At 43.5% G+C, this 21,423-nt stretch overlaps 1 protein-coding gene across 4 annotated transcripts in view; it reads left to right on the forward strand.

The window, feature by feature from the left end:
• The window catches only part of TCF7L2 (transcription factor 7 like 2), a 126,475-nt gene that overhangs the window by 80,416 nt on the left and 24,636 nt on the right, over positions 1-21,423 (forward strand). Inside the window, exons 1-2 of one of the 4 annotated variants that reach the window (XM_023729953.1) lie at positions 5,806-5,872; positions 20,296-20,428. In XM_023729953.1, the coding sequence (XP_023585721.1) occupies positions 5,870-5,872; positions 20,296-20,428 (136 nt within the window). In that variant the 5' untranslated portion in view covers positions 5,806-5,869. The other 3 variants (XM_023729954.1, XM_023729952.1, XM_023729951.1) reach the window with 3 other exon arrangements.

The raw sequence follows: 21,423 nt of genomic DNA on the forward strand, positions 1-21,423 counted from the left end.
ATCGCTTTCGTCTTCCTGAGTCTTCCCAACTCGGATTTTATCAAGTCAGGATGCTCCTTGTTGATTTAAAGCCATAATAGATGTCTTCTGATCTAAGGACTATTGGTTGGCAAAAGTGGGGAGGGAGTATGGTACAATAAAGGCACCCCGATCCCTCCTCAAAATGAGGGGAAAAAGGGATGGGGTAAAAGAAAGAGTTGGCCTTCAAACCACTGTAATCTTAGAGGAAGGGTAATATGATTGGAAACTTGACATATTTCAACTGAATGAAAAATCATGATACCTTTACCAAAATTGTTAGCAAAAGGGAACTGGCAGGTATAGGAATGGAGAGCGTTTCCTTCTTCTCCCCCTTCCGCCCTCTTCCATCCTTCCTTTCCTAGCTGTCTATGAGGAGCAAAGCAGGTGGCTCCCTGTGGCTGACTTTTCATGACAACATGCCATTAGAAATTGCCGTCCTGTTGATCAATCCTCTCGACATGACAGATTTGCCGCAAGGCCTGGCTCTTTGAGCGCCAGCACTGTGGCTTTTCCCTCCTTTTTTCCTGCACTAATTGGTGAAAGTTTTTTTACTGTGCTAGTGGCAGAGGAAATTCTTTTGAACGTTGTCACAATCAAGTGTTGACTTCTTTAGAATTGCAAGTAGGTTAAGTGAGTATCAACATTGGGGGGCGTATGGGAGGAGGGAAGACACTAACACAAAGTTACTACTACCTAAATTTTATTATTAGAGTAAAATTGGAAAACAAACTAATTGGGTTACCAAAAAAAACAAACAAACTGGAATGCAGACAAGTATTAACATTATGGTCCGTTTAAACTTGCATTAGATTTTGTCATTCTTGTGGGGGGGGGTCAACCCTCGCATTTGGAATGGGGGAAACACATGGTCGTATTGATTGAGGAAAATACATTCATTGGCAACTGCTTGTTTTCTTCCTATAATAAATGGATTTGGAACAGAAATAACAACCATTTCATAATTTAAATCAAAAGGGATACATAAAGCTTCTATTAGTACAAGCACATAGTACTCTGAACTACTGACATTCTTCTCCAAAATCAACACACAAAGAGTAATCTTTTGGCAAAGGATTTGTTCTCAGATATTGATTCTTTACTGGAGTATCAAGATGCAATTCTGCTTAAATTCTGCTGTTCCGGTTACATGTAAGATTATTTTTTAAACCTAGAATATAGTAACCTTTCATATTGTTGAAATCCAAACTTCTCAATGGAATAGAATTACTATGGTTTATCTTTCTTTTTAGAGAGAATGTGAAATTCAAAATGTTTTTAATATCAATGATTCAAAATATTTACTGAAGGAATTTTTAAAATTAATTTGTTTGAATATGTATTCTCTCATGATAAAAAATTAATAGATTAAAATTTTGTTCAGCCAGAATGAAGAGGGATAAACACGTATTTAAACTTTACATGTCACAAAATCTGTGTAGTACATTCTGCTTCTTGTGTATATACCATTTCAAATAATTCCTACTGCGGGGAGGAGGGGAGGAACAGAGTATGAAATTCTACAAATTTACGGTGGGTTTGTGATAAATATTGAGAAGAAATCTGCCACAAAAATAAGGATTTTTGTACTGACCTATGATATAAACATAGGAACCATATGTAAAAAGAGGCTACTTCTATCCAGCACTAGATATTTAGTGGGAAGGAGAATTGTAGGAATAAAAGTTACTAAGATTATTAGCGGAAATTCTAGTAAATTATTTTTGCTTTAGGTACGAAGTGGGACGGGGAGAACAGATAATAAAGTGGGGTCCGGAATTACCTGGACGTGTGTTCCCTTAGCTTTACCAGTTGCTCCAATCGATATGTTTAGGGGAGAGAAGTGCAGAAACCCCTATTGAAAGAAGCATCGATTCATATAATTAATTTTGCCATTGTAAAAATCATTTGTAAAATTTGCATTATTAACGTTATCAAGTCACTAGTTGGTAAGACATCAGACATGACGAGCGTGAAGGGCAGCTTAGGGAGAACTGGGCTTTAAACCCTCAGTAGATCGGAGTTAGGATCAAAGGCGCTTGCTTTATGTGGCTGTGCTAGACTTTGAAGTCATGACTGCACCTACAGCACTCATTTCATCAAGTTCACTGGTGTCTTAATAGCAGATCAATAAGTTTCAAAGTCGGAGAGTTAATTTGATACTAGTGCTGATGCGGTCGTGCTGGGGAAGCAGAGAGAGAGGCTGAGAAAGCTGCCTATTAACAACTCCGGTATGGAGCACACAAAGATGCAGATGACGGAGCACACAAAGATGCAGATGATGGATGGGCATGGCCACAAAAAGTCAGGCTCTAGCCAGGAATGGGAAGTGGTGGATTGCTAAAATAAGGGGTCCCTAATTTGGACATTTTAGGTTATTTGGAAACTAGTCTATGCTTGAAAAACCTTTAGTTGGATTCAGGTGTGAGTGTGTGCACGTATGTGTGAGTGGTGGATACATGGGTGACGGGGAAAACACGTGCACATCTTTTTCTAAAATAAAGGGGGAATCTGCATAAGGACCATTGTAGATTTTATTGGATGATGTGGGAGAAAGGCACAAATTCTGTTTGATTTTTTGAAGGAACCTTGGAAAAGTACGCTTATACCATGGGCCACGTTTTGTGTGTGTTTTTTCTTTTAAGTGGCATTGGGAATATCTTCATAAGTGAATAATGCCTAGGCAATAATAATTTGATGCAAAGCTATTTTGATCCACTTAAAAAAAAAAGCTATTCAGGAGAAGTCTTAGCCCTGAATTCCTTTTCTTCTTTGTAGCATAACTGATTCGTGTGCAAACAAATGGGATTCTCTATTACTTTATTGCCCTCTATATTCCTTTAAAAGATTTTGTTCCAAGTCTCCCCACTCTAAAAGTGATATACTTTCACAATACATTCCAAAGATTTGTTGGACATTAAAAAAAAAAAAACAATAATTAAAGGTACTGGTAAATTCAAAGAAGAAAAGTTGGGCCAAGGTGGAATGTTTGTATATATATTTGGGATTTTTCTTTGTTCCCAATGGTCTTATTGTTTGGGTCCTTCTTATGGGATAAGGATAAACATTATGGGGTGTATGGTAGAGATGAAATCAGTGGTTATTGCAAGAGTTAAAGATGCAAATCACGAGAAAGAAAGTAGAAACCTTTAAAAAAAAATTTTTGTAAGAACTTTACCATCTGTATGTACAGCACAGGCTTCCCATCATCAAAGGTCAGATTCAAACCCTTTTTGAACAAAACTCTAATTTAGAATGTTCATCTAAGGGTTGATAATGGTCTTAGAAGGCCAGTGGGGTGGTCGGTGGGTGTTGTAGATTAGCTCAGTGGCCATTTACTGCTTTACCTAGACCCCCACGATTCATTGGGTAGATTAACCATCACATCTGTCATTTTATCCCTTTTAGTTCTCCCCTTTTTACCACATTTAAAATACGAAAAGAGGGAGGTGGAAATACCGTCTCGAAGACAATTTACATGGAGCCAAGCCAATGATGCACGCTATGCCTAAAACATCTAAGAAATCGCCATATCTGTCAATGCATGTATATATCATAATGTAGTTATGCATAATATAACTCTGCATGACATATAGATATAGATGTTGAAATGGTTTTGGTGAATTCAAATAAGTTGGTTATGCCAGGTAAGCTGCAAGTTTTTAAACTTAATTCCTTTTAATAAATCTTTTGCCTATTTTGTAAGAAAGTTCTCTGTTTTAATAAGCTCGTAAGACGTTTTCTGCTACTGGGCTGATTGCTCAGTTATTAAGCTTCTGTTAGTTTCATTTCTGACAAAACTTCCATTTCCACTTTGCGGCACCCTAAATTAGACAATCTTGGCTCCTAAGCCATGGAATAGTTGCGCTCTCTTTAATGGCGATTCGGGGTGTGTTTGTGTGAGTAGGCTTTCGTTGAGTTGTGTTGTTTCCTCTTTTATTACAGAAAGATGTCACTGTTAAAGGAACTTAAGAGTTTCTGTAAATGTAATGGCTCTTCCTGAATAAAGTGAGAGAGACAGTGCTTGGAATCTGGGGAATAGGGGTAGAAGGAGCTGAGTTGATGAAGGTGTTTCTTGTCAGATTTGTGTAGGAATTATTTACCGTGCTGTCTTTCCTGAGCCGCTACAGTAAAAGCAAAGGCATCGAAAATTATCCCAGATGGGATGAATGGCTCATTCTCTGTTCTTTTTTTAAAAAAGGAAAAGATTTCAGGAAAAAAAAGTCATCTTTTTCTTTAGAACAGTATGAATAAAATCTGGACAGCTGTCGAAAAAGATATGCTGTCTGCATTTTTTTTTTTTTTAATTTCTAGCCGCCACCATAACTAAATAGCTTGAATAGTACATCTTTTTTTTCCCCCCCTTCATACATAATGATCTCTACTTCATTAAAAGCGTATTAATCTGGTTCCCAGTCTCTTGGGAGACACCTTAAGATGATGATATTGTGGGTTTTTTTCCCCCCGAATTGTTTAAAAAAAAAAAAAAAATTCTACCAGATTTGGTCCCTGTCAGTCAGAAATAATTGTGTTCTTAATCTTGTCCCTGATGGATGACTTGGAGTTCAGCAACGGGCCGGCTCCAATGACAAATACAATATTAATATTCATTAACTGCTTTGACAATGCTAATTTTGATGCAGTAGTAAAGGGCCTTCCAAAGTTAGCGGCCAAAGCATCAGAGCTGCGCAAGGTGGCAAGATAATTTGTGCTGGTTTGCTGAGCTGAAGTCTTTTAAAGTCTATAGCAAAAAGCTAGGTACCACAAACAAAAAAGAGAAAGGGAAAAAAGTTCTGAAGCATTGGAAGGCAGGGCTGCGGAAATAATACGATCACAGTCCGCTAAAAAATTTGACACCTCTGATGCAGTTTCTTTGAGTGAAATTTCTACAAAGTTGCAACAAAAAAGCATAGCATGGTAAGTCAGCACATTCTTGATTTTGTTTAATCTTTTTGATCTTTTCAATTATCGCTATTTGAAGATCAATAGTCATTTTTTCCTACTATGCTTAGAAGACGCGCAGCGGTGGTTTAATATGTGTTAGGACCATTTGCTTTAAAGGAACACATCCACAAGTTTCCATGGTTATTTTTTTTTTGTTAGTCATGAAAAATGTTATACAGTAAATTTTTCTGAGTTCTTTTACGTATTGGTATTTTTAATGGTCTATTTTGATTTTTGTATTTTCCCCAAAAGAGAATTCCTCAAGATAATTCAGCAATGGATGTTGTCAAGAATTTTGACGGTACTTTCAGCTGGCAAAAAAACTTAGGATAGAAGTGGTCCTCTAACTTTATCTAAATTCAGCTAGCTTCCCCGCCCCCCCTTCTTTGAATGGCATCAGATAGCTGTTAAAGCTTAATTTCACTGGAGAACTGCAAAGCATTACTTTCACCAACTTAGGTGAACTTCTTTGGACTATTGAAATTGCCTTTATGTTTGCCAAGTCGGCAAACAGAATATCAGGCTTTGTTCTTTTGATTGAATGCCGGGTTGGAAAAAAAGAGTAAGAAAGCCCTGCCTTTTTTTTTTTTTGTGGGGGGGGAGCCTCCCCCTCCCTTTTTGGGGGGTGGATTGTTGTGGGATCGGGGGAGATCCCAGTTATTGTGCTCTTCCCCGTCAAGCGACAGAATTCTGTGAATGGAACTGTGCGTGAGCATCTTCTCGGGCGGCGCTGCTCTTGTGTGCCTGCTCCCCTGGCTGTGGGTGCGTGGCGCGGCGGCCTGGGCAGCAGGGCGGGTGCTGCCCTCCAGTGGAGCCTGCGGCCGGCGCGGGCGCGGCGCGGCCATCGGGGTGCGGCAGCATGCCCGCGAGCCGGCGGCGGGAAGGAGAGCCCCGCAACCCGCTCTAGATGGTAAGCGGCCCCTCTCGGGCGGGCGGCGAGCCCGGCCGCATCCCCGAGCATCCGCCCTGCCGTGTCCCTGCTTGTTCGATGCCATTGCATGCTCCTTGTCCCAGCCTTCACGATGTTCGCTGTCACTTTGCAATAACTTTTTAAGATTGATGCACTTTGACTGGTAAGATGCCCGATGGAGCAGATCTTTTTTCTTTTTTTTCCCCTCCCATTTACAAAAACGAAAACAGAAAATGACAATACCTTTTTGTTCCGAACTTTAGCCTGTGACCAAGGAAACATGCTTTATTATTATTTAACTCAGAAGTGAATATTTGGGGCGTTTCATTTCTTTTTGCCCACAAAGTTAGTCACAAATGCTCCACCCTCTGGCTCCCCCCTCCCCATCCCCAAATATTTCTGTAACGGGTCCATCCGCAGTTTCTACTTTTCAAATGTATATTTCTCCAAGATCTGTTTCTCCTTCCTCCCATCTCGAACCTTTTTATTTGAAACGACAAAACACAAACCAACAAACTTTGCTGATGCTGTGGATGGAGGACCCTGTGCTGTCAGCTGGCCCTGCTCCGTTCTTTAGATTAAAATTTCATGCTAAGAGGAGAGGGAAACTCTCTTGATTTGGGGAAGGTTTTTCTTTTTTTAATCGCGTAGAACTTTGCAGCACTTGATCACCTTTTAATTTTTTATGGAAATGATCTGAGCATGGGTGTGCTTCCGACAAATTGGGGCATTCTTGGGGACAGACTCCGCACCTCGTGATGGGACAAGCAAATGTCTGGAAGCAGTTTTCTTAGGAGGAATTCCCCACTCCGCACTGCCTTCGAGTAGATTCTGACTCACAGTGACCCTATAAGACAGAGTAGAACTGCCCTATAGGGTTTCCAAGGCTGTAAATCTTTATGGAAACAGACTGCCACGTATTTCCCGCAGAGCAGTTGGTGGGTTTGAAACGCTGACCTTTCAGTTAGCAGCCCAGCGCTTCAACCGCTGTGCCACCAGGGCTCCTTAGGAGGAATCAGTTTGCAGAATTTCAAGAGATTTGCCTTTTTAAGGAGGAGGAGGAAGTCTGTCTGGAACGTGTTGCCTCATCTTGTTGTTTCCATCCTCCTTGTCTTTTGAGAACGCCAGAAAACACATTCCTCATGGAAGTTGCCCATCCTGTTTGCTGCACTTTTTAAGTTATTGTCGCTGAGTGATTGAGAGCTGTCCATCAGCGAACAGAACTTGCCGTTTACTTAAGAAATTGCATGTGTGACAAAGGCAGCTTCGGAGTGTGGTGGTCCGCGTGAATAGAGGGAGGGAAGGCAATTAGGTGGCTGTGTGGTTGGGGCTCTTTACTTGTCAAACTGGAGGCTTGCTGCTTTTGTTACTGCCATGTAAAGGGAAATGGCAGGGTTTTGTTTTGGTATTAAGGGCCTCAATATTGCAGCCTGACACTTAAGCAGGAAGGCCAGCTAAATCCAGAAAGAGGGGCCGCAGAGAAGTATTTAAAAAAAGGAGAAGAAAATGAAGAATTCTTACTTTTTTGTTATCTTTAAGCCATTCTTGCCTTTTTTTTTTTTTTTTTTTTAAGGAGGGGCAAGGGTGATTAACTTGTCCCATGTATTGACAGATTGCTTAAAGATGTTCGTCATGAGAACAGTCCTGTGGGTTTGAAGATATACAACCTGGCAATCAGTTTGGTAAATCGAAAACATCTCCTCTGTCTGTTAGGTGTCCTGCTGCCAGAAGAAATCAAATCTTTGCAACTGGTCTTGCTGGAAGCAAGGCAGGTCCAGGATCCCAAGAGGCAGGCAACAGGATGATTTTTTTAAACCTATCTGCAAATGCAAGTTGTTAGTTTGCTTGTGAAGAGGGCAAAATGATCTAACACTTACCACTTCAGGAGGGAAGGGACTGCAAAGGCGGGTGGAGTTTTGTCCTCTTCAACTTTCTTCTGTCTTTAACCCCTCCTTACACAGCACCTTCCCTCCTTCCTGTAAAAGCGGAAGATTTCAGGCCTGTGTGATGTCTGAGTCTCTGAACTCAAATTAAGTTAAACCCACACAAATGTACCCAGCCCTGGATCCTGTGAGAGCCCCGGGAAAAGTAAGTCGGGTTGGTGGATTTAGCAAAGGCCTTTGCATTCCTGTGGCTCTTTTCTCTCTCTCTCTCCCTTTCCCCATCCCCTCCTTCCACCCCTCTTCTCTCTCTCATTCTGGAGAAAGCTCACCAAACTCTGAAGTCAAAAAGCCAGTTAGCATTCTGACTATTGGAATGCCAGGGAACATAGGAAGCTTCCGGACTTCTGCTTCCAGAAGAAATCTTGAAGGCACAGTCTTTTCCTCTGGAAGGAAAAGAGGGGTGTGTACATGTGGCAGGCAAGGCCCTACAAAGTGTCACTTCCGTGTCACTGTGAGAAGAAAATATACTTTCCTCCCCCTCCCCCTCTCCCATCGCAGCCCTCTCCCTAAGAAATTTGTTTTGAGGGATTTGACAATCTTGCAGATAAAGTGCCTGCCTTCTGCATTTGGTTGATCATTTTCCCTCATGGCTGACCGTAATTTCTTTGCTACTCTTAGCAGTAGCTCAGTCCCTGCTGCCCCAGGTAATGGGTGAGGGAGGGGGACTTCTCTTAGGTGCCCCGAGCTGGCTGGGGAAGATGGGCATTCCCCCTTCCTTCAAGGATTCCATAATGGTAAAGATTAGATACTAGAAGCCGTTTTTTAAATTTAAAAATTTTTGAAATTTAACCTACAACCAGCTGATTTTCTGGGTGGATTTTTTTCTTCTTTGTCTTCTTGTGGAATGTGGGTGCAAGGGGAAGAATTAGCCAAATAATCATAGGCAGTATGAGTGTGAACTTGGAGCATTTTGGGTATACCAGGCCCAGTGTCTGGAGCCATCTTGAGCTTTTAAGATGCTTTTTTTCAGCTCTTTAAGTGAAAGATACAAAGGGAGGGGAAGCTGGGAGGAAAAAGAAAAGGGAGAAAAGCAATAAGGGAGGAGAAAAAAAAAAAAAAGCTGGCCTAGTCCCATCTTGAAGGTACAGAGAAAGTTTTTTTTTTTTTTGAGCTGGAGAGAAGGGAAACCAAAGCTATTATGTACCTGAGGGATGCAATTTTAGTGGGAATGGAAGATTTGAGTGGGAAGGGAGGCCCGGTGGCCTCTGGGTTCTCTCTCTTCCAGCAGTTGGGCGGTTGCCACCTCAATTTGAATTGCTGGGTGAGTAGCTGGAGTGTGTGTGTGCGCGCGTGTGTCCCTGTACTTATGGGCTTGACCATTGAACCTCTGTGCTTTTTTTTTTTTTTTTTAAATTCAGATGGTGGGAAGGAAAAAATAAAAGCAGAATAAAGTGGTCAACTCAGACTATGCCCTTTCACTGTATACTTTTCACAGCAGTTTTTTTTTGGAGGTGGGTGGGTGGGGACTGATGGGAGCAAGAAAGGGTTAAAAAAGGATGGGGAGGAGAGAAAGCTTGACTTTCATCACAGTGCTTACAGTTATGTAGCAACTCAGACTCAGGTATCATTGAGCTGGAGTCTCAAAAGGGCTAGTGGGGTTGGGATTTCTTCGAACAGATATACTTTTTTTTTTTTTTTTTTTTTTGACTTTGCCCACCAGGGTGGGCTCAGTTGGAAGAGAGGGAGAAATGACATTGCCTCATGGAGGAGCATGCTTTCGCAGCTTGAGGCATTTTTGAGCAATAAGGTTTTTACAGTAGCCGGGTTGTGTAAACTGTGTATTTTGGTTTCATATTTAATACTCACTTTCTGTTGCTCTATCTTTAGTTGTATTTATTTTCAATCTGCAAATTTAGATGCCGGCCTTTCAGGGCTACAGTCTTGCTTGTGGTGTTCGTGTTTTCTAAACTTAATAAAAAATGTGTCTTGGAAACCCGAGCAGGAGACTGATGACAGCTTGTTGTACTGTTAATAATTAGGGAGAAGGCCCTTTTGCGATCCCAGTTTTGGGATTTGGGTACATTATACTCTGTTCAACTGGTGTGTGGAATCTTTTGCCACAAGCTGTATATAGGGTTATTCTTTTAAATTTGTTAGGTAAATCCTTCATTACCTTTATTATTACTTTTACTGTTGAATGGCCAAACACAAGCATTCGCAGTGGCTGGGCAGCTCTTAGATCCAAATTTCTGGAGAAAGGGAATGAAATACACTATGGCCTAAAAGTTATTATGTTTTCACAATCATGTATCAAATCCTATATGCCATATTAAAACGCAAAGTGGTTGATAGTTCTATAGTTGAGCATGAAGGAACAACACACCGTATGTCTTGATTTTCCTTTCTGGTTGTGTGCAATTTTCTAGTTAAATCGATTGTGTAAACTGTCAAGAACTATGGGGAAGAGAGAGTGCAAGCTGGCACTGCAAGTGTGTGAGTTGTGCTACCGCAAATTCCCCACCCTACAAAGTCTCCCCTCGCGAGGTTCCTAAAAGGTTCCAGACCTTTGTTTACTCAAGTTACTCGGGTTACTTAATAGCAGCCTTGCTGCTTTGGAGGCAGAAACCTCCATTCTTGATGTCCTGTGAGAAGGGAGTTGCTTTTAAAGGGTAAATTCCCGACTCCAATGATACAGATATTATGGTCTTTGTATTGTCACAACAGGCTGCCGCATTGGCATTTTCTGGAAGCAACAGAGCCTGCAACCTTGTATTCTTAGGGAAACCTCCCCTTTGTGGTTTGGGGTTGGTGTGTGTGGTGGTGGTGGGGGGGGTGCTGGCTGAGCTGTGTAATGGAATTCTTTCCTTCTGCAATATTTTGGAATGTGATGAAATCCTGACATGCCCTCCGGATTAGATACTTCTGTACACATTGGAGGGTTACTTTTTTTGTTGGTTGGTTGGTTTTTGCTTTTTTTAATTGAACTTTGCCTGGGTCTGGGTCATTGTCTTGTTCCCTTAAACTTCCAGCAAGACAGCTCACCCTCAGAAGCACCGGAACACTGCTTCGCCCTGCTCATTCCAGCGGGATCCTGGACTTTCCTTGTGTGTCATTCACTGAGGCTGTAGACGCCACTTACAGGATGCCCGTGTTTGGGATACTAACGGCAAAATACAGCAGGACCCTGTGCTTTCGTCTTGGTACTTGTCTTCCTTTCAGCCTGTCTTGCCACATTCCTGCTCCATCCTAGGGTCTGGTCATTTGTGTCTGTTGGGCCACATGAAAAACTTTCATTCCGCTTAGTTTACCTGCTCTTTTCTAGAGAGAAAATTTACCTGGTTTCTAAAGGAAACAGCTGTATCTGGAGCGTTTAACAGATTCCATTTAACATGCTTGATTTTTTTCAAATACAGACTAGATTCAGAAATTCAGCACAGGGTGGATAAGAAAAACAAAGGATGTTTTTACATAGCGATTCATTGTAAATAAATTAGAAAGGTAGTACCAGATTTTATCCACTTCTTCCTTGAATTCCCCAGGATGTAATAACCATTATGTACTTAAAATTGATTTGAAATCAAAATTGGCGATTTCCTTTCCATTACATTTAGGAATCACTAGATTTTTGGGTGGTTGGGTTTGAGGGAGTGGTGGTCTGGAAATTATTATTTTTTTAAAGTTGTTTTAGTGTGAGCTTTTGGGTGTCTTTGTTTAGAATAGGTTAGATTCATTCCTGACACTTGAAAAATCTGCTTTCTTACAACAGCTGTACCATCTTACCTAATTTCCAAACATTCCCTGCAAACTGGGACACTTAACAAGGTGGATTTCTCTAACGCTTATCATCTAAAACCCAAGTAGTAGAGAAATATCTTGCGGTAGGATGGAGGTTGCAAATTCCTGGGAACGAATTTACTTAGGGGCCAAGTGGCAGTTTCTTCATCTCTGAGACCTGATGCAGGATTAGAACGGTCGGAGGACCCCTTTACACCCCCTCACTCACTGCTGTCCTGGTTGAGACTTTTGTGATGCAGTGGCATGCTGCTGGAGGCCAGCAGGAGGGAACCCCGGAAACTCACCAGTGAGGGGTGAGCCTAAACCCGTCAGGGATGCTTTCTTTTTATTGGAAAATAAATGAGAACGAGTGGAAATAAATTACGTTTAATGAACTTAACTGGAAGTAATTGTTCAAGAGCCTGTGAAAGCTCCCCTTTGCTGGGCCGGGCCTTGGCTGCCGCCGTCACAAAGCCCAGCCACTGGAGCTTGTCTCTGTTTTCCAGGTTTAAAGGTTCCCCTTCGCGTGCCTACTCCCCACCCTGTTCCTCCTCCTTTTTGGACATTAAGAAAAGGTCATTAAGAAGAGCTGAATGTGGCTCTCTAACTCTCTAAGACTTGGCAATCTGTTTGGTGTGTTACCAGCTGGGTTGTTATGTTATAGAAAGGACAGGGAAAAAAATTTTGTTTTAAAGACAAAGGGCTTAAGATGGTTTGAGTTAGTTGTATGTATATGCATGTGTGTGTGAGAATTTGGATGAAAACCGACTGCACATTTATCCTCTCTCTGCCTGCCCTGTTCAGTCCATTTCCCTGTAAGAAGAATTTTAATGCCCGTGTGAGTACATGAGAAACTGTGAGTCGGCAGAATTTTGTAGACGGCAGGGAGCATCTTTCCTCTTTCTCTGCTTGCTGCCTAAATGGATTTGATTCCAGAGAGAGAGAAGTCAGCCATTGATCATTTACCAAATAAATAGCCAGCACTCGCCTTGTCAGACTCTTAGGTTGTAGAAAGGAAACTTTGCAGCCTCGTGCAAACCCAAAAAACCTCGCTGCCGTCGAGTTGATTCTGACCCAGCAGCTCTACAGGACAGAGTAGAACTGCCCAGTAGGGTTTGCAAGGCTTCAGTCCTGATGGAAGCACACTGTCACACCTTTCTCTTGCAGAGTGGCTCGTGGATTTGAACCATGACCTTTTTGTTTGCAACTGAGCGCTTTAACCACCGTGCAACCAGGGCTCCTTGTGGCCTTGTGGGTCAGAGTAAATTCTGCAGAAGCCGGGGCCAGGTGTTACGGGGCCCTCTGAGGGTGCAGGCTGGTCACGTCTCTTCCTGTATCTCACAGACAGACCTCCCCTGTCTTACCACTTCACTTCTCCAAGTGAAAGGGGAACCATGTGAAACTTTCTTTTATTATTTTCAACAGGCCTTTATTTATTATTTTCAACAGGCAGAGCTGTAGCTATCAATGGAAGTCTTGTCCATGGAAACAATGTGCCATTAGCAGGGAACATGGCCCTAGACAGAAAGGAGCAACGTGAAACTATGAAAGGGCCCTAGCCACCACCAGCAGATGGGTCCTGGGTGGCTGTTGGGTTTCCAATAGTTGTGAAGCGAGGGGCAGGGTAAAAGGTTCTGGAGAAGCCCATTTGGCCGAGGGTGGAAGTCCGCCTGCTACCCTTGCCCTGTCTCTGTAAGAAGGTCGCAGGATGCCAAAGCAAGATGTTCACCAGTTGAGTTGGGATGGGGCTGTGCATGCAGACCTCCAGAATGGCTCTGTATAGGGACCCTTGCGATCACTGCAGAAGCTGGAGAAGTAGATGCCAATTGTTGGGCTGTTGAGGCTGGAGGTTATCTTTCCTGACCATTCCACTACCCTGTGGTTTGTAGCCTGAAAAAATCAGTTTTGTTGAGTCACCAAGGGGTTGTTGGTTGAATAAGAAACCACCGCTCCTTCATCCCTAACCCCTCCTCATCACCAACTTTCTATGGCTCCAGTGACGTGAAACATCTATTAACGTTTTACTAGTCGCCATTGGCCTCGGCACAGCCATTATAAACGGCATCTGGAAAATACATGGAGATGAGCTATATAAACCCCCTTTTAATGTCAGCTTTGAACGCATGGTGTTAGTCTCAGACCCTGGGAGGGCTGGTAATTTAAGACCACTGAAGACCTTCCACATCCATCCGAAGGAAGGGAGAAGGCTGACAAATGCTTCTCTGTGCTGCTTTTGTTTTATTGTGCTGGGCTTGTAAAGGCACTCTCTGGCCCCATTTTTCTCCTGCAGAAAGGGAGAGCAATAGGGGAGTATTGAAGAGGAGGGCTGGCGGAGAGGCCAAGGCGAGCAATGGCTCTATTTGTTTTCAGCGTCTGTTGATTAATAGGTTGTGAGGTGAATGGCAAGCTTTCTTTCCCTTTAGGTTACCCATAGTTATAGAATGTTGAGGGGTTAAGGTGAGAGGGGGGCTAGCAGAGGGGACTGATCTAGAAGTGCCTTAATCAGTCTTTCACTTGTCAAGTTCCAAATTGTGAGCAGAGTTTGGACGAGTGTATGGGCACCTGGCGAGGAGGGTAGTGTGGCCAAGTTGCAGAACACTGTGCTTAAGGGTTCTTGAGAGGTCAAAGGTCAGCCACAGCCCCCCACAGTCTAGTTCTGTGAATACTTTGGGTGGAAAGGCTTTGCGCTTTGAGGGCTGTTAAAGGATCCTTTCTTTATAATTTAACTATTCAGCGCTCAAAACCCATAGAACTTAATGAACGAAACAAGGAAAGGCCTTGCTTTAGGAAATAGCAGTTTCTCCAGGTCAGAGCATAAAGCCCTAACGATTTAAAGTCAGATGAGGGTTTTGGTTCCTTTTAAATAGGTATTGTTGCTTCATTTGATGAATTCATTTCTTTGCTGACGTTTTCTTTAGTTTCTTGTTAGCGCGGAACGGACCACGTACAGTGTGTTTTTATCATCAGAATCCTGCTGGGCCCTGATATTACGTGTGTGCATTTGAGAAGGAGAAACATCCCATTAAATGTTCTTTACTCTCCACCTCCCTTAACCAGCAAAATGCTATAAAAACCCCTGCTGATAATACGCTGTGCCCTATGGCAAGGGTGTCCCTGGCAGAAGCAGAGAGCTCTAGCTGCTCCTGAAGTTTTGGTTTGGAGAAGACAAGGCCCATTGTTCATTGAACCTAGTCCAGGTTCTAGTGACTGCTAGGTATAAGGGCTTGAGGATTGATTCCCACTGAGTTGGGAAGCATCTGTATACAATTAGGAAGGTTGGCCCAGGCTCACCTCATCAAGACATATCTCACTGTATCAACACGATGATTAACTCCATCCTACCCTGAGCCTCCCCAGACATCACTGGGTTTGCACGGACAGAATGGGGGAGTGGTGGAGCACCCCTGTGTGGAGCTCGGCAGGTGAGGCTTCAAGGCCTTAGGAACACCACTTTGCCAGGGTGTGTGACCTGGGCCAGGTTTCTTTACCCACTGCAGGGAACTAATAACAAAAGCCGACTTTTTCGGTGTGCTGTGAGGATTTAATGGAAGAAAGCCTGTCACACCCTCAACAACAGGCTGGTACAGGGTCAAGACTCCATTCAGTGGGAACTGTGACCTGCATTGGAGTTGATTCTAGTGCTTCAGGTATCACAAGTGGTCAGTTATTGTCTGTCGGGCCCCACCCTCAGAGCATCTGGACAAGGGCTTCAGATGGCTGTGGAGGATGTGTCTCAGGTGCTGCCGATGGTGGTGAATGCCATAGTGCCTTGAAATGCTGTGGATTTTTGTGAATGCTTGCTGTTTTTGTGAAGCAAACATTCATAGTTTCTGTCATATTCTCAAAGAGTTAGTTATATGCCAATAACAGATTCTCCACGTTGCATACCACAACCACCACTACCACTACCTTGAACAGTAGTTAGCTGTCCCTGTGGTAATGATTTTGTACCTCCAGGTAGTTTTGAAGACATACTTAGATAAAGTAGTTACCTGAAAGGCACCTGGTTTTATGCTGCAGTTGATTGCATTGAACACTGGACTCTTGGTTTCTAAAAACATAAAAGGGGAGGTGATACATACTGTAGACTGTTTACCCCATCAACTCCTCCAGTCTAGATTGTGCTTCCGTTTAGAATCCATGGATGCATTTCTGGAAGGTTGTCTGTGTTCCTGCCCTTTCTTTAAAAAATGAAACTTAAGTACTTTTCACATTTGAATTTTCATAGGGTTGGCACAGTTTTGAGTACTATCCTTAAAGATCTCTTCAAAGAAGTGAGAACTGTTCAAAGAGAAGGGGGAATTCTAAGGAACATTTTCTATTTGTATTGTTTTGTGTTTCATCCATATCGGCTCACCCAGATTCTGAAAGGACATTGGTCACCTTCAGCTCTTCTTGTTTAATTGTCAACTCTTCTGTGGCTTTCTTACTTATGAGCATAATAAAGTGATGGGTTTTCTCAAAAGATATATTAAAATACATTTATTAATTAAATATCACATTTTTAAGAAGGGTGTGTGCCTGAGGAAGAGTGGTCACAAAACATCCCTACACTCTTGCCTCACGTCCCTAATGAACATCTTTATGTTTGAAATAATGAGTGAAGTCTGCCTGTGAGTTTAATTAGAAGAGACTAGAGGGGGTAGCTGGAGCCCTGGTGGCACAGTGGTTAAGAGCTTGAGTGCTAACCAGAAGGTCAGCAGTTCAAGTCCACCAGCCACTCCTTGGAAACCCTACGAGACAGTTCTACTCTGTCCTTATAGGGTCGCTGTGAGTTGGAATCAACTCAACAGCATTGGGTTGTTTTGTTGTACAGGGATAGCTAACTTCATCATTAGCATCCATTGCGTTACATAGCTTAAAGCTTCTCCATGTTGTGTGTTTAACTGTGTGCCAGGGACTGTGCTAAACACTTACATGCACAATCTCATTTAATTTCACAATGACCCTGTAAGGTTTGCAAAGATAGAAGTGGAGACTGGAGAGAGGCCACACTACTAGATTGGCAAGGTAGAATTTGGACCTGGGACTTCCTTGCTTTCACAGTCCTCACTCTAGTCACTGTGTGCCATGCAGTGGGTTCTAAAGCCCCTTTTAAGGCTCTGTTGTAACTGAGATGATGGTTCTAAGGGTATTGGACTGGATGGTTTCTGAAGGGTCGCTCAGTTCTGGTCTATGATTCCAAAACCCATTAAACCCGTTGCCCTTGAGTCAATTCCTGACTCATAGCGACCAAGTAGACTGCATTTAAAGAGCATAGCCATTTATGCAAAAGAAGTCTGTGTGACTGGCTCCGTACTCTTCTTCTCCTGCTTGTATTTGCAATTTGGTTGTTCTTACACCATTTACGATACTGTGTCCACCACTCTCAGAGGCTAGGCATTCCAGGGGACACAAAGTTCTAGACGACATAGTCTTTGTCCATAAGGAGCTTAAGTATGGTGGGACCAAGACAAGTGCATATGCAATTTCATGCAAAGCATAACATGTTATATAAAGAAAATCCTCCAACCATAAAAGCAACCCAGTATAGGCAGGTTGGATGGAGCAGCAACTAGACCCTGGTTTCTGCAGGTATGACCACAATCCCGTTTGTTGCCTGGGAACCAGTCAACTTGGAGAGGTGTAGTTATGCTGTTTTACAGGGACCTGCCTGGCTGGCATGGAATCAAGATCAGAAAAGAGAACCATGTTCTAGTAGGGCCCCCACTTTTTCCCCTAAAGCCAGGCTGCCCCTAAAACTTCTCACCTCCAAAGCTACAGAACTTCATCTGAACAGGAAAAACTAGCTGGCCGTGTTCAATCGTATAGGGTCTTCGGCAGCCAGAACAGGGTACAACTTCTGTTAGAATCACCTTCATAGATGTATCTAAGAGAAAGAGGGAGAATTAATTTTTAAATCCCACACCCAGTTAACATCATCATTGCCCACATGCTGTCTTTGTCCTTCACCATACAAGCAGAGAAGGCAGTCCCCACTCCCATTTCCTATTAGTCTTCCTTAGAAGACAGCTAAGGAATTTTTGTGTTGTACTGCAGACAGAACCATCTCATACAACTTCTCCATAACAGTAAAGATAACAACAATAAACCACTAATCCTGTTCTTAACCATGAATTATAGGTACTGTGCTAAGCCCTCTCTACGTATTCTCTAAAAGCTAAGACTTGACTCATGATTAGAACTGAAGTCTCTGTGTTTGCCTGTATCCATGTGATTCTCTGGCCTAGGGGTTCTCCATCATGGCTGAGCAGAAGAGCCACCCAAGGTGCTTAACGGGCAGACCCAAGATGCCCAGGGCTTGAGCCCAGACCTACTGAATGAAGTCCTTAGTGAGAGTGAGTTCCTAGGAGTAGGGACCAGGATCGGTATTTGTAACAAGCATTCCAAGAGATGCTTGACTCAACCAGGGTTGAGAACTGTAGGTTTCACTGCCTGTCATCCCTCCAACCCCATCACAGATTTTTACTCTTGCTTCCTTCCATTGCTTATGGCAGACCCCCTACCCAGAAGATAGTCCTCCTCTTCTGAGCTAATGGTTCTTCCCATTGGCCCCACTGTTTTTCCGCATTTACTTTACACTGTTCAGGACTGGTTTTCTTTGTTTCATGTCAGAGGGTATGTATCTTCCTAACTAAATGGAAAGCTTCTGGAAGGCAGCAGTAATCCTATTCCCTTCTTCCTAATGGTCTCCACTCTGTCTGTGTCTGTCTCTCTCTCGCTCCACCATAGCACACAGTGGGAACTTCTTGTTAGTTACTTCTCAAGTAGCCCTAAACCCTGTTGTACTGTCCATGCCGAGACCTGGACGGCTGCTGACTGAGGGGGTGTCACTGGTTTCCAAAGCTTCCTCTGTTTCGGTTGCTTTTAATTTAAATGCTGTGATTCCAAAACGAGTCCTGGTGCGCAACAGTTAAGTGCTCAGCTGCTAACCAAAAGGTTTGGTGGTTCAAATCTCCCAGCTACTCTACGGGAGAAAAGACCTGGCGATCTGCTTCCGTAAAGATTACAGTCTTGGAAACACTACGGGACAGTTTTACTGTGTCATATAGGGTTGCTGTGAGTCAAGTCATAAAGATGACAGCCTAGAAAATGCGATGGGCAGTTCTACTGTGTCACGTGGGGTCGCCATGAGTTGAAAATCGACTCAATGGCCCTTAACAGTGATTCCAAAATGGTAACTCACAGCAGGAGATACTTGTGAGCAACTAGCTAGTCTCTTTCTCCGAAAGAGTCCAGTTGTTTATAGGAGCCGATCGACCAGGTTGTTGGCATTGTTGACTTCTTTTTCTGTAGGTTTTTTTTTTTTCCTGGAACATCTAGTAAAGGCATATTTTTCTTTCCAAACATACCCATGAAAAAGTTAAAAGTACCTTTAGTGATGCCTTCCCTGCAATTAACCATGGTGAGCAATGCTCCTATTGTATTATACCCCTTCCTAGACCATTTAAAAAGGAAAACAAGGACAAGAAGAAAAACTACAAAGAACTGCTCAGTGGTCCCTGAACCAGAGAGGCGCTAGTGGGCAGCACTAGAACCTTACCTCTTTTCTCTTAATGCAGTGCCTTTTCCTTGATGTTAATGCAAGTTGTGCCTCCCTAAAAGTAATAAAAGGAAATGAAGACACATTCTGAAATGAAACTTGACTCTAATCCATTCATCATCTAATACTAGCCTCTTTATCTTCGCTGGTACCTAATCTGGTTAAATGTCCCTGTTGTAGGATTTTAGTGAAAATCCTCTATGGGGAATAGGGTTTTTTGCAATTGGATTACTCTCAGTAAATGGCCCAGTAGTTGGCTTGTTTCGGCTTAATTTTTTCTTTGTGATCTTGCTGGGCTAAGTTACAGCACAGCCTAGTGGAGGAGAGGTGAGATGGGGTGGGGTCATGTGGGGGAAAGAGAGGAGAATAATTTGGGAAGGCCTGGTCAGGGCAACCAGAAAAATCTTAAAACGCGCTCCTTTTTCTCTGCTTCTCTCTTTGTACCCACCCTTGTTGAACATAAAAATGCCTGTACTTTGCTTTCTAGAAGTGCCTATTTCTAAAATGCATACCTTTTATTAGCCCAATTCATCATCATCCAGTTAATTTATTAGTGGTCCCCCATGACTTCCTAATGAAATTCCTAATGAATCAGGCTTGCTGTAATCTGCATAAAATATGCAGGTGCTTGCCTGGCAGTTTAGAGCTTTCTGGTAAAGTTCACGCTCCCAACCACAGTGGGGCTTTTTATTCACGGTGTCTGTAATGGATTGTAGTATTCCTGCTATTTCTTAGGGGCAGGGGCTAGGAGCTGTGGGGCGGGGGTGGCTAAAGAGGTTGGCAGGGATGGGTTTGGGCCCTACCAGGTTTCCTGTAAATGAAGGTTTTCCTAGTCACCCCAGAACCCATGAAGTCTGCCCACCTCCTGGAGGTCCCACTGGTGGACCTGGGTAGGAGATCCCCCCACATGCAGGAACACATAGGCCTGGGAGATTAAAGTCACCTGCTTCTGACTTAACCTGCAGATGGGAAAAGTGCAAACTCCTGGGCTCCAAGATGGGGTGGTGATGGAGAAGGTACTTTAAAAGCCAGGCTCAGTGGGGAGGTAAAAGCTGAAGCAAACCAACCGAGAGAGCTGGCTTACAACTGTCTGTTATTTTTAAATGGCTAGGGGTGGGGGGAGTTGAATGCAACTTCTCAAATCAAGGCGGGAGGTGTCGGAGGGAGCAACCAAGTGCTGGGAACTGGCTTGACGGTGGCTTTCAATGTTCTTCTTCCAACAGTCGAACAAAGTGCCAGTTGTGCAGCACCCTCACCATGTACACCCTCTCACGCCTCTTATTACGTACAGCAATGAACACTTCACCCCAGGAAACCCACCTCCACACTTACCAGCCGACGTAGACCCCAAAACAGGTAGGCCGTGTGCTTGGGGGCTGAGAGAGTACTGGTCTTGGGACTCTCAGAGGACCTGCTGAGGCTTCCATGGGAAGCCCAGGGGTGGGGTGTGTGGGATTGGAGGGCAGTGGTAAGAGGGGCTCCTGTTCCTCTCCTGGGAGTGGAGAAGAATGCTCTGTGGGAGGCCAGAGCCTAGTGAGGGAGTAGATTGCCTCTCTATTGGGAAAAGTCCACTTGCAGCACTAGAGATCTGTTTAGAGTGCCCAGTACCCTTGACGGGACTCCCTTGGGAACCTCGCTATAAATCACTCAGTGTTTTCCAGGAGTGGCTCATAACTCCAACACCCTAAATCAGACTTAGAAGACGTAATAGTTCTAGAGGCTTCTCATGGGTTCCCTCTCAGCTTACTGGGCAGAAGAGCCCTGACATCCTGGCTCCCGGAGCCCTGGGTCCCTTGGCAGCAAAGGGACTCTAGTCACTTGATGGTGACTTGTTGGTGCCACCTCCAGAGGCCACATCTCTGGGTGCTATGTTCTCTTGCTGATTTATTTGTGTTCTCCCTCCCCTATAAGATGGTAGTTATTATCGAGCCCATTTTAAAGATGTGAAAACCAAAGCCCAGGAAGGTTTCATAATTTCATCATGGAACAACCAGTAGGATCGCCAGAGTTGCCACTTTATCCTCTAACTTTTCTACTTGTCCCTTATTTCCGTCCCACTTGTTCATCGACTGCTTTTTCCCCAAGGAAGAGAAAGAGAGAGGCAAAAGGTGATGTTACTCGTAGTGCCCCCTACAGCAAGATTTAAAGCAAGCAAACAGCCACTGCTTGTGGTGGGGTGGTCTTGGGACAACGGGTAAGGCTGGGGTGTGTCTTTTCAGCCCAGTGGAGAACTAGCTAGGGGTTCCTATTCTCAGCTAGTTAATTAGAAGGATGAATTTTAAATGGTGATTTGGTGTCACTTTGTCAGAGGGAATTGTTTGGTTCCAGGCTGAGATAGGCAGTCTCTTTAG

This window comes from Trichechus manatus, unplaced genomic scaffold, assembly GCF_000243295.1.
Source record: "Trichechus manatus latirostris isolate Lorelei unplaced genomic scaffold, TriManLat1.0 scaffold00031, whole genome shotgun sequence".
NCBI classification, from domain to species: Eukaryota; Metazoa; Chordata; class Mammalia; order Sirenia; family Trichechidae; genus Trichechus; species Trichechus manatus.